Source organism: Rana temporaria, chromosome 4 (assembly GCF_905171775.1).
Source record: "Rana temporaria chromosome 4, aRanTem1.1, whole genome shotgun sequence".
Taxonomy (NCBI): Eukaryota; Metazoa; Chordata; class Amphibia; order Anura; family Ranidae; genus Rana; species Rana temporaria.
The window spans coordinates 130,711,202-130,727,631 of record NC_053492.1 but is presented as its reverse complement, the minus strand read 5'-3'; the positions used below and the strand labels follow the sequence as shown (position 1 = coordinate 130,727,631).

The 16,430-nt window shown below is 41.0% G+C and overlaps 1 protein-coding gene across 1 annotated transcript in view; it reads left to right on the top strand.

Annotated features, from left to right (window-relative positions):
- SLC25A36 (solute carrier family 25 member 36) overlaps nucleotides 1-15,088 on the top strand; it is a 74,362-nt gene extending 59,274 nt beyond the window's left edge. The window contains exons 5-7 of the mRNA XM_040349060.1: nucleotides 555-621; nucleotides 4,936-5,225; nucleotides 11,775-15,088. Of these exons, the coding sequence (XP_040204994.1) occupies nucleotides 555-621; nucleotides 4,936-5,225; nucleotides 11,775-11,968 (551 nt within the window). The 3' untranslated portion in view covers nucleotides 11,969-15,088. The remainder of the gene's footprint in view (nucleotides 1-554; nucleotides 622-4,935; nucleotides 5,226-11,774) is intronic.
- Nucleotides 15,089-16,430: the final 1,342 nt, after the last annotated feature.

Below are 16,430 nucleotides of genomic sequence, written 5' to 3'. Positions count from 1 at the left end.
GGACACACTTTCTTGTATTTTTTAATATGTTCACTAGACCTCTTAGATTCTTTATCTGCATTTAATATATTTTCTTGTTAGAAATTAATGTAGATTAGATCTTTCTTAAACTTAAAGGTCTCTTTAGTATGAATAAGTATTCTTGATTTTCATTTTCTTTTAGTGACTTTTTAAATAGCATTAAAATCTTAAGAGCCGAAGTAGCATTTTTATGCCATGTCATATACAGTTTAGCGCCTTACCTTCTGAGTTCACATTATTTAACAAACCTTTATATGTTGTGTTAATTCAGTAGATAATAAATTTACCCTGATTTTGTTTACCTATAATAATTGGCATGTGCCATATAGGGGTGGTAGGGTTTTAAAATGGGATACATTAAAAATTTTGTAATGGCAACATTTAATTCCTACTAAATTGTGACCCTCACATGTACCATATATTTTCCTGAAAAACAGCTAAATTATTATGCAGACTAGCGCATGACCTATACATTCTCTTGCTCCCTTGTTGTTTTTATGCTATATAATAATTGATTCTTTTATTTTATTCAGGTTTCACTGCAATAACTGCCACTAATCCAATCTGGCTTATTAAAACACGACTACAGTTAGATGCAAGGTAAGATTGTTTGTTTGTTTTTTAGGCAAAATAGATTTGCAGCTCCGTAAGTTCTGCAGTTCAGTTCTCTCCTGTACAGTGTCTAGATGGTTCTTCCTAAAAGTCAACCAAACATTCAGTGTGGATACATTGTTTTAAGTTATCCACAATGATTAGAAATCAGACGTGGAGATAAAAAAAAAAAAAAGAAAGTCCAAAATGGAGCTCAGATGCATAATCTACCTGCTGTCCACTGCCCCTGCCTCCACAGTGCCAGACAGTGTTTACAGCCCATCTGGAGCTAAAGCAGGTGGCATTATGGTTGGGGTCTGTAATCTAAACCGGGGGTCTCCAAACTTTATAAACAAAGGGGCAGTTTACTGTCCTTGAAAGTTTTAGGGGGTCGGACTGTGGCCAGTGGGAGACGAATATGTCCTGGCATCATTGGGAGCAAAGAGCCCTCCATCATTGATATTAGAGGGAATAATGGTTGCCCCATCTTGTTATCAATTGGAGGAATAGTGTCCCATCACTGGTGCAGTAATGGTGCTCCATTATTGGTGTCAGCGGGAGGCATAGTGCTCCATGGTTCGTGTCGGTGGGAGGTGCTCCATTGTTGGTGTCACTGGGAGGCAACTTATCAGAAAAAGGATTGACCATGTTGGATAAACTGACAGGTCAAACACCCTCTTTTCTTACACTGAAAGATACCAGTTCTATTATCAAAGTAGGACCTAATGTCCATAACCCTTTTCTTACGAGGATTTTTTATTTACTGTGTGCTACAATGTTCTTGAGGGTACGGGTTCTTTTAAATGTAAACTGTGGAGCTGGGGGTAAAATAAGTTTAGGATCCATGTGCAGAATATGCCAGTGGTTTTTGACAATATTCTGGATGGATCTATATTTGCTCTTATTCGGTTACAAACCTACTTGATTACAAACCTGATGGTTGTTGGCTTTGTTTTTTTACAGAACTTAGGAAATGGTACGTTCAAGAATTTATCATGAGTCATTTGTGTTAGTTCTGCTGGGTATCCTTTTTGCAAGAACTTATTTTTGAGAGACACACTCATATTTATCATCGGTACAGTTTCTTCTCAACCTTTGAAACTGTCCACTTGGAATATTTTTTTTTTTGTCCAAGATTGATGGTGGCAACTGGTATAATGTAGATACAAGTTGCCACTGGTGGGTTTACAATAATTTTTCATGCGAAGGGACTCGCCCTCATGGTATAAAACCAGGTCCAGAAACGCTAGATCCATGAAATCTATTACATGTGTAAAGCTGATATCTAAAGTATTAGTGTTACAATAGGCGACAAATGGCTCAAAAAGATCAACACTTCAGTTCAAGATTAACAAAACATTGTCTATATAGCACCCAAAGAACACTATGCATCTTGCAAAAGGATTGTGTCCATATACATCTATCCTCCCAATAGCCCATGACAATGTTGGCGTACAAAGGGGCAAAATTAGCTCCCATCGCTGTTCCATTTTTCTGGATATAATTTTTTTTCCGAAACACGAAATTGTGTTCCAAGCAAAATTCTGTGGAATCGATCAAAAATTGGGCTTGCCTGGAGTTCATATTGGGATCCTTCTCTCTAAGGATCCCAATATGAACTCCAGGCAAGCCCAATTTTTGATCGATTCCACAGAATTTAGATTGGAACACAAGTATTTTGTGTTTTGGGACAAATTTTATATTCAGAAACGCAGAACATCAATGGGAGCTAATTTTGCCCCTTCGTACGCTAACATCGTCATGGGCTATTGTGTGTTTTTGGGCGCTATATAGACAATGTTTTGTTAATCTGGAAGCGTTGTGGTTTTAGAGTCATTTTGTCATGCAGGTGCTTCCTGTGATGTCATGAGGATAGACACTGCAGTTTTGGTTTCTGAAGCATCCTGATTCCCTTTGTGAGGAGAAGAATAAATTCTATACCTTTGCCATCTCCCCATCCTTTGTAATTAGATGTCCTTCTTCATTTTTTTATGGGGGCCAATATGGTCTGTCCTCCCTGTTTTACTGTTTACATACGTAATTGCTTGGGTTTTTTTTTTTTTTTTGCTCTCCTCCGCTATGTGTCTTTCATGTTGGCCACCTTTTATTGCACCTTTTACATTTCTTGTTGCATTTTTTTTATAATGTCTGAATGCTGATGATGATCCCTCAACTTTGGTTGTGTTTTTTTTATTTATTTATTTTTGAAGGCATGCTCCTTTTGCTTGTATATGCATTTTACATTAGCGTTAAGCCATCAAGGACTTTTGTTCATGCTTTTAAATGTATTACCCAATGGGATGCATTGGCTAATGCTCTCAAAGCAAACCCATGTCTCCTCCGTGTTCTTTGTTCCTAAGATTCTATCCCAATTTATGCCTTCTAGCAAGGTTCGTAGTTTAGGGAAGTTAGCCCTTTTAAAATAGTGTCTTTCTATTCCCCTTATGTTTCCTATTTTTGTGTGATTTATACTGAAGCCAATTGACCTGTGATCGCTGTTGCCTACATTGCCCTGTATTTCCACATCCATGATCAGGTCTGTATTGTTGGTAATCGGTAGATCCAGTAACTCTTTATTTCTAGTTGGTGTCTATCATCTGACCCATAAAATTGTCCTGCAAGACATTTAGGAACTGGCGAGCCTTAGATGCGTGGTTCCCTCCACCCAGTCTATGTCTGGATAATTAAAATCCCCCATTATGATAACACTTCCCATCAGTGTTGCATTATACCGTGTAATGAAAGCCAAATGTGCCACACATGCCTCCACTAATGGTGAATACTAGCCGCTCGCCTTCAAAAGATGACCCCTTAATGAACAATTAGGTCCTATGCACTTGTTCCCTTCAGGGGTAACGTTTTAGATGGTACTAGGGCCGAAACAACTAATCGATTAATCGATTATGAAATTAATCGATTACAATTTTCATAATCGATTAATCGGCCAGTAACATAATGGGGTTAAAAAAACAAAAATTAGCCCTTTTATAGTACAAAAAGCAAATCGCTACTGTAAATATTACTTTCACTGTCCCACAGTAAAAAAATGAACCCCTTACGGTAGCGATTATTTGCTCTTTTTGTACTTCTTTTTTTTTTTTTTAACCCCCATTATGTTACTAAACATCTCAGGCCTGGGGTCACACCTCTGTTTTTTGGTGCTTTTTGCAGAAACACACTACAGTTCATTTACATGTTTTCCTATGGGACACGTTCACATCCATGATTTATTTTTTTCCAGCTGCTGCGTATTTGGAAAGGGCAAGGACTTTTTAACGCAAAGCGGTGCTATATATTTTTTTATTTTTTTTTGTTCAATATACTTCAATGGAGAAGCTGCAGAAAAGCATGTAATGTGTTTTTGCGGCAATTTGTGTTTTGTAATCTGCCCAACAACAAGGCTATTATCCGATTATTCGAAAAAATAATCGGCCAACTAATCGATTATGAAAATAATCGTTAGTTGCAGCCCTAGATGGTACGTGAAACTTTTATAATCAATCCTTGAGTACATAGGGACATTTATAAAAAAAAACAGACTGCTGCTAATGTATAACAGACAACTTGCAAGATGGTGCCAACAGGATTGCTCTGCAATGCGGATTCAATACCATCGGTAAGGTGGCCGCGGGATGAATGTGGCTCCGCCCCCCTATACACATTACATCCTAAGGCGGGACTTCCTCAATAGGAGTGGAGTCAATACACCTACCGGTTGTTTAAAATAGCAAAAAACTAATAACCAAGTGAATGGCAAATCCCAGAAGCCGTACTGCAGAATGGATGATGATGATGATGATGATGATGATGATGACCCTAGTGAGCCCAGAAATTGCCAAAAATCTTGGACTTGCACCCAGGGAACTCAATTGGATAAAAAAAAATTGTAACTGGGGAAAAAAAATGACTTTATAAATCTAATATATTGGCTGGAGATTAGGAAGCACAGTTTCCTCTCACAGATCAATCCGTCTCTGAGAGGAAGGTGAGCCTCCTGACCACCAACCTGCACCAGTGCAATACAGTACAGTGTCAACATGTTAAAACCCATTCACCCCTCTACTGTATATCCTAGCCTTTCTCTGAGCTGACCTCCCTTATCCTGCACACTGTACATTAACCCCTTCATCTCCACCCCACTGTATGTGGCATCACTTATACACACCAACTTTTTTCTTGGTTAATATTCTGTCTTCACTGGGTTCTCCACTTGAATTATCAATGCAGTCTTACTGTAGTCCTGTAGTTTTACTTTTATGTTGTGAAGTTATTGTGACAGTTCTTTAATGAGACATACACTTTAAATCTTTCTTCCATTTCCAGAAACCGAGGTGAAAGACGAATGAGCGCTTTGGAATGTATCCGCAAGGTGTACAGCACAGATGGCTTTAAAGGTTTTTACAGGGGCATGTCTGCCTCCTACGCCGGCATCTCTGAAACTGTTATCCACTTTGTTATTTATGAAAGTATTAAACGGAGACTGCTGGAATATAAGACTGCAACAGCCATGGATGATGGGGAGGAGTCTACAAAAGAGGCTTCGGATTTTGTTGGACTAATGTTGGCAGCAGCAACATCCAAGACATGTGCCACCTCTATAGCATACCCACATGGTACGTAAAGTGTGTTGTTTGTGTGTGTGTGTGTGTGTGTGTGTGTGTGTGTGTGTGTGTGTGTAATGTATGTATATATTACAGTTGTGCTCATAAGTTTACATACCCTGGCAGAATTTATGATTTCTTGGCCGTTTTGATAACTCAATCAGCTGTGTTTACTCTCTTTAAGTCATAATGACAACAGAAACTACCCAAATGACGGATCTCGGATACCCCAGGTGGGCACCTCCGCCAGACCTGTGTCTCCTGTCCTCCAAACGCACCCGCAGCCTGCATATTTGCCATAACCAGCCCTTAACCCCTCAATCGAGAGACAAGCCACACATGTGTTGAGGGTTAAACATGCAGAGCATAAACTCTTTATCAAATACAAAACTTACACTTTTAAACACAGTTTGGGACACTCCCCTTCGCCTTGTCATAGAGGGGGTAGGGGACAAGGAAGAACCAATGGGAACGTAACATTGAGACAAACTACAGTTGAAACACACCAAGGGATTATGATAAGCAGGCAGCCCCTCCTTGTACTTCCCCTGCTGGGAGATGTCTCCAGTCCAGACCTTTTTGTCTATATGCTATGACCCAACACAATTAAACACAGCAACAAGAGGGGGAGGGGGGATGTAGTATTACATTACATTATCTCTTTCAAATGTTTTATTGAATTTTGCACAGAAGAATACAAAGTACAATTGGGTATTGTAAGTCGGTGAACACATATTATGACATAAACATATGTCCACTAACAGATTGCATGTAAATCAACAAAAGGTGGATAACGCAAACTATAGATATCGATCCCCACCTATAATGTGGCACCCCAAATGGGAGCTTTTTTGTGCCACAGGAGTGGAGAGGACTCACCGTGTACACTCCTAACGAGGGTAAACGTTTCCCAGCTGCTTGTATGAATAATTCTATAAACTTGCTGAAACAAGGAACACATGTGTAATTCAAAATGATTGCTCAGTCAAGGAAGATTTAATGGTGAAGTGGTGTTAGGTGACAGTCGCGTTAGTCCAGTCTGCCCAGGGATGCCATTGTGCGTGGGATTTTGCGGCCTGACCAATGCTGGTTGCCATGATTGTCTCATAGCTGAAGTGCAAGGCTACTAACTCGATAGTTTAACAGTTGGGGTGTTGTCAGACTTCCATTGTCTTGTTATGTTGAGTCTGGAGGCCAAAAGGGTTGTTATGTCTGAGGGGGTGGGGGATGTTTCCTATGGTTAGGTTCAGTAGTGCAAGTCCAGGCGAGGGGGGAATCGTGAGTTTGGTTATGGATGAAATGAGGTTAAAGATGTTCCCAATATCTCTGGATGCAGGAACATGACCAAAAAATATGGAGCATGTCTCCTTTGGCATACATGCTGGCTTTACGTCTCCAGCATGTATTGGGGGTTTGAGAGCTAAAGGATGCCAGTGTAGCTGGTGTCATGTACCATCGTAGTGAGATTTTCTGAGTAATTTCCCAAAGGGCTGAGCGTTTTTGTGGTCTTGAGTGCGTATTGCCATTGAGTGTCGGTGTAGTTGTGTGCTAGATCAGCCTCCCATTGGTGATGAGGGTTCAGTTTGATGAAGGTGTGCTTTTGGTGGAGGAGGTTATAGAAATAAGAAATGCCCTTGGTTTTGGAAGCAGGGTTCGTAAGATGGGCAGAATGACATCACCAGCAAAGCGACTGATTTTGTGGGAAGAGTTGCCTATCTGTAGGCCTGAGATAATGGGGTTAGAACAAATGTGCTCCGCCAAAGGTTCCATGAGCATATTAAAAATAAGCGAGGATAATGGGCAACCTTGTCGTGTGCCATTTGTAATGGTGAATGGGCAGGAGAGAGTAAACCGTTGGTGAAGAAAACTCAAGTAGGCTGTAAAGAAGGTTCGTAGAGGTGGTGCTGAGCACCATGTTGACCCCCTAAGTGGGAGTAAAAACGGTAACAAGGGGTTCAAATTGTCAGAGCTCAGGGGAGCTGTAATTGTGTCGTTTGGGCCATCTCGGTGAAGAAAGTGAGAGCCATTTAGCTGCGGTTGTGGTCCAGGTTCTTGCGGGGAGTGGTTGTTCCTCTGTGTGGCGGAGTTGGCTTGGATGGTTCCAGTAATATTCCCCAAGTATGGTATCAAGATCACTGATGGTGTGGGATTGTCCATTTCTTGTGAGTAGGAGAGTTGCTGGATAGCGCCATTTATATTCTTATGGTTTTGAAGACCTCTGGTGACTGGGTTCCGTTGGCACATTGAAGTGTGTACTTGCAGAGGTCTGGGAAGAATTGGATCCCTGTGTAGGGAGCAGACAAGGGTGATTTAGCTTTGACCCCATTAAAAGTTTTTCTTTGACATGATAGAAGTGGACCCTCGTCAGCACATCTCTGGGGACTGAGGCGGCCAGGTGGGATGGTTTGGCGATTGTCAATTGGAACATTCCGGGGGATGCTTCTGGGATAATGATATGCATCAGCTCTTTTTGCAAAGCGTGGCAGGTCTGCAGGTAATATGGTTTAAGGAATTCCTCAGCTTAATATTGTTCCTGCAGGACCTGTCCTCTAAGTCGGCCAGCGTGGTGCGCATCCATGTTTGTTCCTCTCCAACATCATAAATCTCTATGACTTCATTTACTGCGGAGGTACACTTGGTCATTCCTCTCTCAATGTTGGTCACTCTATCATCCAGGGAGTGGATGTCTGAGGAGATTTTAGTAAACAATGAGGAGAGATCAGTCATGAGGGAGGTCTGTAATGAGAGCAACATATCCTTCAGGGTAGTATCCATGACTGGTTGGTCTGAGGTGGGGAAAGAGGCCATGGAAGAATTTAAGGCCTGGTTGGAGAGAAGGGGGTTGAAAGCCTGGACCTCAATTTGTGACTGCAGTGGCCGATGCGGCGACATATCAAGATGCATTTTAGCCTTTGCTGGGAAGAGGGTCACACTCCGGGGAGTGAGAAGGCAAGGCAGGGCTACCTGTAGTAGGTGAATCCTCTGAGATTTCGTCCGTGTAGGAGTCCCGCTGGCGCCATCTTGGTATTCACTGACCCGCTCCGCCTGCTTGTGGACAAACTGTCAATTTCAGGGGCTTATATTCGTGAATCTCTTTCTGGACATGTTTGCCAGGATCTCTGCTGTCCTTGGAGCAAGAATGGCTGGGGATGGAGCTGTGAGTGCGGCCTGCATCGTTGTATTGTGTCCCCTGGCTGACGAGCTGTGAGCTCAGGCGTCCATCTTCAGCTCCGGTCAGCCACGCCCCCACCCCCCCACATTACATTATCTCAATGCCATTTTGTCCCCAAGTCTCTCAGTATTTCTAAGCCATAGTCTGTGGAAAGGAGGCCAGCCCACAGTCTCTTCCAAAACACACAGTGACAGTGGGTTCTGTCACAACACTGATCAAAAGTTTACATACCCCAGTCCTTAATACTGTGTATTGTTCCCTTTTAACATCAATTACAGCTTGAAGTCTCTTGTGGTATTTGTGGATGAGGCTCTTTATCTTCTCAGATGGTAAAGCTGCCCATGCCTCTTGACAAAAAGCCTCCAGTTCCTGTAAATTCTTGGGCTGTCTTGCATGAACTGCACGTTTTGAGATCTCCCCAGAGTGGCTCAATGATATTGAGATCAGTAGACTGAGATGGCCACTCCAGAACAATCACTTTATTCTTCTGTAGCCAATGACAAGGCGACTTGGCCTTCTGTTTTGGATCATCGTCATGTTGAAATGTCCAAGTACGTCCCATGCGCAGCTTCCCAGCTGATGAATGCAAATGTTCCTCCAGTATTTTTTGATAACCTACTGCATTCATCTTGCCAACAATTTTTTGACAATTTCCTGTGCCTTTTGTAGCTCACACATCCCCGAAACATCAGGGATCCACTTCCGCACCTTTCATCATAGGCTTTGTTGACTCCTCCCCAAATGTAGTGTTTATATTATGGCCGCAAAGCTAAATTTTGGTCTCCACACTCCAAATGACTTTGTGCCAGAAGGTTTGAGGCTTGTCTCTGTGCCGTTAGGCATATTGTAAGAGGGATACTGTGTAGCATTTGCATAGTAATGGCTTTTTTCTGGGGACTCGACCATGCAGCCCATCTTATTTCAAGTGTCTCCTTATTGTGCATCTTAAAACGGCCACACTACATGTTTTCAGAGTCCTATATTTCACCTGAAGTTATTTGTGGGGTTTTCTTTGTATCCCAAACTATTTTTCTAGCAGTTGTGGCTGAAATTTTAGTTCTACCTGACTGTGATTTGGTTTCAACAGAACCTCTAATTTTCCATTTCTTGATTAGAGTTTGAACACTGCTGATTGGCATTCTCAATTCCTTGGATATTTTTTTATATCCCTTTCCTGTTTTATACAGTTCAACTACCTTTTCCCGCAAATCATTTGACAATTTTTTTGATTTCCCCATGACTCAAAATCCAGAAAGGTCAGCGCAGCACTGGATGAAAGATGCAAAGGTCTGTCAGGAGTCCAGAAACTCATTGACCTTTTATACACACACTAATTACAAGATCACAGGTGAGGATGGTTACCTTTTTTAATAGCCATTCAAACCCCCTTGTGTGCATGTTATCAGGCCAAAACCAGGGAATGTAAACTTTTGATCAGGGTCAATCAATTGGGTAGTTTCTGTTGTGATTATGATTTAAAAAGAGTAAACACAGTTGATTTATAAATGGCTTCAGCCAAACGCTAGCCATGAGTGAAAGAAGTGTTTGTGTTATCAACTTATGAGCACAACTGTGTGTGTGTGTGTGTGTGTGTATATGTATGTGTGTATATGTATGTGTATATGTATATATATGTATATATATATGTGTGTGTGTGTGTATGTGTATGTGTGTGTATATGTGTATATATATATATATATATATATATATATATATATATATATATATATAATCTCCACTGAGTCAGACGGTTTATTCACTTTAACTATAATTCTGTGTTGGGGGGGGGGGGGGGCTTTCTTTCATATTGCAGTATGTGTGGGTGGTGAGGGGCTTCATTTGGGGTGAAAGGGTAGAGCAGCCAAGCCATGAAACACCACCTTTTATGGGCAATTAAAAAAAAATCCCCATCCATGGGATATTGTTATCTAGGCAACTAGTTGTACAGGATATGAATGCCAGGTTGAAACTCCATCCAGTGACTGTCTTCAGTGTTTCACCTTGAAGTAAAAACCTGGTACTTCTAGGTATTGGGAGCACGGGATTCTCTACTATTGACTTATCACTAAAATTGCAAAAGTCCATTAATGTCAGAATTTAAATGGAAACCTACAAACAAGGAATACACTCCACCCCAATGCTTAAATCATGTTGTTGCTGGTATATTTTGGAACTGTATTAGATGACTAATAATAAATGGGTTCTTTCCCTGTAAAGGCCTCTCAAACTATTTAAAAAACAAAAAAAAGGGGGAACATCTATGGGGTGGTCCTATCTAACCCGAACGTAGATAGTGATCAGGTCGCACGATTCTTATGCACGTTCTAAATCTAGATTAGCAGACATACAAATATTTTCTGTGAGGTTCAAAAAAATAACAACAATAACAAAGATTAAAGTGGTTGTATACCCCTTTGGCACATTGTTTACCTACAGATAAGCCTATAATAAGGCTTACCTGTAGGGTCAAATTAATATCTCCTAAACCTGTATGGTTTGGGAGATATTCGCCTTGCATGCAGCCGCTTATGTCCGCGGCACATTCACTATGAAGGTCCTGCTGATGCTGCCGGAAAATGGGAGCACCTTGTCGCAAATTGAACTTCATCGCAGCTCCGGCCACTCACAGCGCTGGAGCCGCGAACACGGAAGAAATGCAGAGGGGGGGTGGGGGGAAATGTCAGCTCCCTCAGCAGTGACTGGGATGCGATGCCGGCGATTCGTTCTAAGCTAAATATCTCATAATGAGCGTGTGTGTGTGTGTGTGTGTGTGTGTGTGTGTGTGTGTGTGTATATATGTGTATATGTATGTGTGTGTGTGTGTATATGTGTGTATATATATATATATATATATATATAATTTATGTCAAGGTGCCTCATTCTAAAATGTAAAATAACTAAGTTTTTTACATTGCGCAGCAACATCCACATATTGGCAGTGACTTATTATTGCAAAGCAAACTCACCATTGTACAATGGTACTGACTATTATACCAATGTTTCTCCTCCCTCACTCGACTAATATCCTGACAGAGAGAAGTGCAGGGATGGAGCAAACAAGTATGCTGTGCAGGCACTTGATGTTCTCCCCATCAACCAATGACATCACTGGTTGTTGGAACACCGGAAGCTACAATGTTGTAATGGTGCACAATGAAACCTGTGGCTTTGTGTAAAAAAAAGGCAGAGTTGATACATTTTCTAGCTTGTATGCAATTTTTGGGTATTTTGCCAAGGCAAAAAGAAACTTTAAGGCATCCCAGGTTGCCTGGGCACCCTTATTGAAAAAGGCTGCTCTACTCCAATCTTTAATTGTCAATAAGGTATATAATCTTTCCTTTTCTTTTCTTTCTTATTTTGTTTTGATTTTTTTTTTTTTTTTTTTTCAGAGGTTGTACGGACAAGGCTACGTGAGGAGGGCACAAAATACAGGTCCTTCTTCCAGACGCTGTCTCTGGTGGTGAGAGAAGAAGGCTATGGCTCCTTGTACCGTGGCCTCACAACGCACCTGGTTAGACAAATCCCCAACACCGCTATAATGATGTCAACCTACGAAGTGGTTGTTTATTTGCTAAATGGATAGTAGCCTGGCGTGTATTCTTGTCTGTGTAAAGAAGATGGGTGACCAAAGAATTGAAAGTGGACCAGGGAGCACCTAGAGAAGAATAGTGATGGTGACAACAACCAGAAAGGCTCAGTGTAACCATCATAGAATGTATGGAGAGCTGCTGAATGTGCTCCTGCCACCTTCATTGCATGTGGTCTTTGGCCACTCATGAGATGGAATTGAGAGGGTGTCAGAATGGGCATCATCATGCATTTCACAGCTGTCATTTCCTTCCTAAATGGTATGGTCCATTAGGCTGTGTAAAGCTTGACACTAATGGGATGACAAACACAACGCTGTGCTGTTCTGTTTTACAGTGTACAGATGGTGTGAGCCGTCCTGTTTCCTCTGTATACTGTAAAACACACAGTACACCCAACACATCCTATTCCCTACACATCTTTCTGCTGTGTCTCTGGCTGAACTTGAAGTTATTGTAGAAGGATACCATTATTTGATGTGAGTTATATTAACAATACCTGGATGATGTACAGTTTTTCTTGTTTTTTTATTTTAAACAAGCTGCTGTTTATTCATCAGCTTTACATGTGTTTCCCATGACCAAAGTAAGTCCATCTTGGTTTTCAGGTTATGTATTACATCAGAATCTGCCACACCAAATACTTGATTCCAGTCTAGAGTTCTACCTATGTACTGAAAGTCATGCTACGCTTCCTGTTTATTGAAGAATATTTATATACTGTGAAATTTTGCAAAAGGACAGTTGACCAGACATAGCCTTCTGGCATCGGGTTGCACAAGCATTTTTTTGCACCTGCCATTATATTGTAGCGCACAAATACCATTGGATTTTTAATGGTCATATAAGCTTCTTGGTGCTCAAGATATCATGAGGCTTTCTAACACATTAAATTGTGCCTCCTCGCATTACCGAGGGCTCAAGTTATTTGCTTCCTTTTTCAAATTTGTACAGTTCAATGTAAGCTATTTACCCTATATAGCCACTCCATAAAAGTAGTTAAAAAAAAACGTAATTATACCTAAAATGCAAAGTATCCCAAAACTGAAGAGCCATCTGTTTTGTGAATGAGTTAAAATGTATGTGTAAAATGTGCTTTCCTATGAAAAAGGAAAAAAACAAAAAAATATTATTTTATATAGTGTGTGTATGTGTGTGGTGTTTTTTTGTTTGTTTTGTTTGTTTTTTTTTGGGGGGGGGGGGGGGATGCAATATTCCATTTCACTTCAAATCTATAGTTCAGCTAACCGTCTATTTGAGCAAGTCTCTGCTAGGTATATGTGCAGTGTTAAAGCAGGGGAGGAGGGTCTGTGGTTTTTCAGCTGTTGTGGTACAAGTCATTGGCTTGCAGGACTTGCTGAGACTTTTGGTTCAGCAGCAGCTGGAAAGGAATGGACTGTGAAGTGTAATATACCCATACAGCACTGTTTTCCTCTAAGATTTGGCCAGCAGTTAAACGTCTGTTGTCTTGAGCATCCAGCATATTGTATTATCCACATTGTATATGTGGGCTTTTTCATCTGAGAAGGTTGCTGTAGCAACCGTTCGATGGTCATACGATGCAGGACAGAGCACACGCAGCCTTTTATGGATGACTAAAAAGTGAAAATCTCTTTGCAGTGAAACAAAATTTCTAATCCAGGTTGACATTGGGTAGTCCTCACTTTCAATAGTATGCTCATCCGGTTTATTTTCCAGATCCGCACAATAGTTAACCCGAATCCCAAAGTGCTTGAGTGTCCACAGATCAATCCAGATTTATTTATTGAGAGAATGGTTGTCACCTCCCACCTACTAAGCTTTATTAATCTCAGTAATGGGTTGTTTTATTGGCCAATAGTGAAGTTCTAAAAAGGTTCATTTCTAAACATAGGAAGTTGAGATGATATGCAAATACCCATACAGCTGTGTGCTTTGGTCCTTTTTTTTTTTATTTATTATTTTTTTTTTTCTTGCACTACACTTAAAATTTTCAAAACCTTATCCATATAGAGAAAAACTAAATGTTTAACTGCATTTTTACATTGGTTTAAAAAGCCAAATCAGTTCAGTAAAAAGCTCCACAAGCAACCTTTGCCTAGGAAAAAACATTAAATTCTGTTTTTTTTTTTTTAGTTTGTCATACAGCTGTATTGGATCTGCATGGAATCTTGAGTGCTAGCATGTGACATCAGGCTAACTGCAAAGATGACAGTTATTTAAAGAAAACCCAAAATAGGTAATACATTTTCTCTTTTGATAACAGGCACTTGACTGTCTGCAAATACAGTTTTGTAAAGGAAAAGTGCCTTGAGAACACTCTGAACCAGGAGTACATGCTGCTATGCAGATCGCCTGGTGCTGGAGTGGAATGGTCTCTCTTCCCATTATAGATTATACTGTTTTATGTTAAAGCAGAATCCGTTAAATTATTGAGCTACATTTAGTATATTTAGCCTTTCTATTGCCCATTGCAGTTCCATGTGATCTGATTGTAATAATGGTATGCTTTAGGAGAGGGGGAGGGTTGTCAACATAATTTCACTGAGAACCTGAATATAAATTAATACATGTGGTCTCTAGGCCTTTATGGTTAAACATATGTGCAATATTTTTTTAGAGCTCTTACCATCCAATAATTACACATTTTTACTGGTGACGGATTTTCTTCCTCCCAGTCTAATGTGAACAGGTGCAGCCCAAGCCCGGTACTGGTAAAATTGGCAATCCAGTTATTTAAGCCTTGCACTGTGTGAAGAAATTATACCTTTTTTTTCCCCCCCCCCCCCTTTTTTTTTTTACATGTTCAGTTTAAGGAATTCACAAAATGAGATTGATCCATTTGACTTAAGCAATGATGATCTCTATTTCACTATGGCTCAAGCTGAGATTGAGATTTTGTTCTACATACACAGAATGAGGTTGCAGATGCTTTACATCCTTTGGCCACGTTTTAAATAAGGTGCTGCATGGTGGTTTACAGCTGTAATATATTGTCAATAGATACATGCACTGCTTGCTTGATGAACATTTTCTTCCATCTCCATAGCTTTTATTCCAATGGATTGCAAAATGCCTGTATCTTTTCATACTGTAATAATGTAAAACTTTGATTAATAAAGAAACATTGTGTTGTATATAGTGTGGTAGATTTAAATCATTGTACAGTAGCAACATATATTCATGGATTTTCCTCACTATACAAAAGTATGCAATGCTATAAAATTCAGTTCATAACCTAGCAGGTTTATGTCATCACTTTGCTCAAAAATGTGTTTAAAATCTGTGTCATCTGGTCTCCCTAATGAAGAATAAGAGAGTGGCAAAGGTTCAGGTGAAGCTGTACAATCATTTCCTCTTAATTTGTCGCTACAAAATTGGGATCAAAAAATACCTGTAATTTGTTTAATTTCTTTAAAAGATATTACTGGAGTTTTATGGATTATCAAACAACCATGTAGCGATTTCCCCCATCCTAAACATCCAGGCAGACTGAATTTTCACAGGCACTCCATAGTCAGAGAACAGTCCGTGTTTTTGTTGTATATTGAGGTATAATAACTTGGAGAGGGATGGGAGATTATGAGAGGCCCTCTTGACTTCAGAACAAACTTTAGGGACAACTCTTCCTATATACAGTCACTATTTACAGCTCATCATCTTCCTCCAGCACTCACTTTCACAACCCAGCTGGTACTCGGTTTGTCTGTCAATCACTCAGTCAGATTGAAGCAATAGCCTATTGCAGGCAAGAATCTCGGGCCCCTTGGTTGTGTAGCAAAAGTTCAGTGTCCAGCTTGGATTTCTCTTGTGGCTGCTGATCCCGGTACCACCTCTTCAGGTACTGCCAACCCACCTGGCTGCAGCTGCCTCCTTTCACTAGCCCTCCAGAATGACACTCTCATGGTCCTTTAGGCTGACACTCACCAGAGCACCCAGGTGTGACCCTCAGGAGATCTCCCAGGCTTGCTGACCTGCTCCCACTGGCCCCTCTCCTTGCTCCCATGCCTCCAGGAAGGGTTTCCTCCTGTATGATTGAGGGGGAATCTTCCAGCACCCCCAGCCCAAGGTCATACACACCCCCCCCAGACTAGGGGGCAACCTCAAGGGCCACCAACAGCCTCCTCAGCTCTCCATCTGCAACCAAACTGCCCTGCTGGCATGGCTTTTGTCATATGAGGTGCGCTCTGCTCCCTGCCAACCCAAACCTGTGGTTTGGCTGAGGCCTCATAAATATGCATGGCAGCCCCTCCTTACTCCTCACACCCTCCCAGCTCTAGAAGATTCTACAAACTTCCAGACCATGGGGATGAGTCTTCCAGCTCCTGAGTCACTGAACCCTGACCCAAATTCACAGCTCAAGCCCGGCCCTCAGCCAAGCTAAAAAAAAATCCAACACCAACAACTTCTAGCAAACACTAGAGGGTGCTACTATCATATGTAGGAGAAATTAGGAGTAGATGGCAGCAGCCAGCAAAG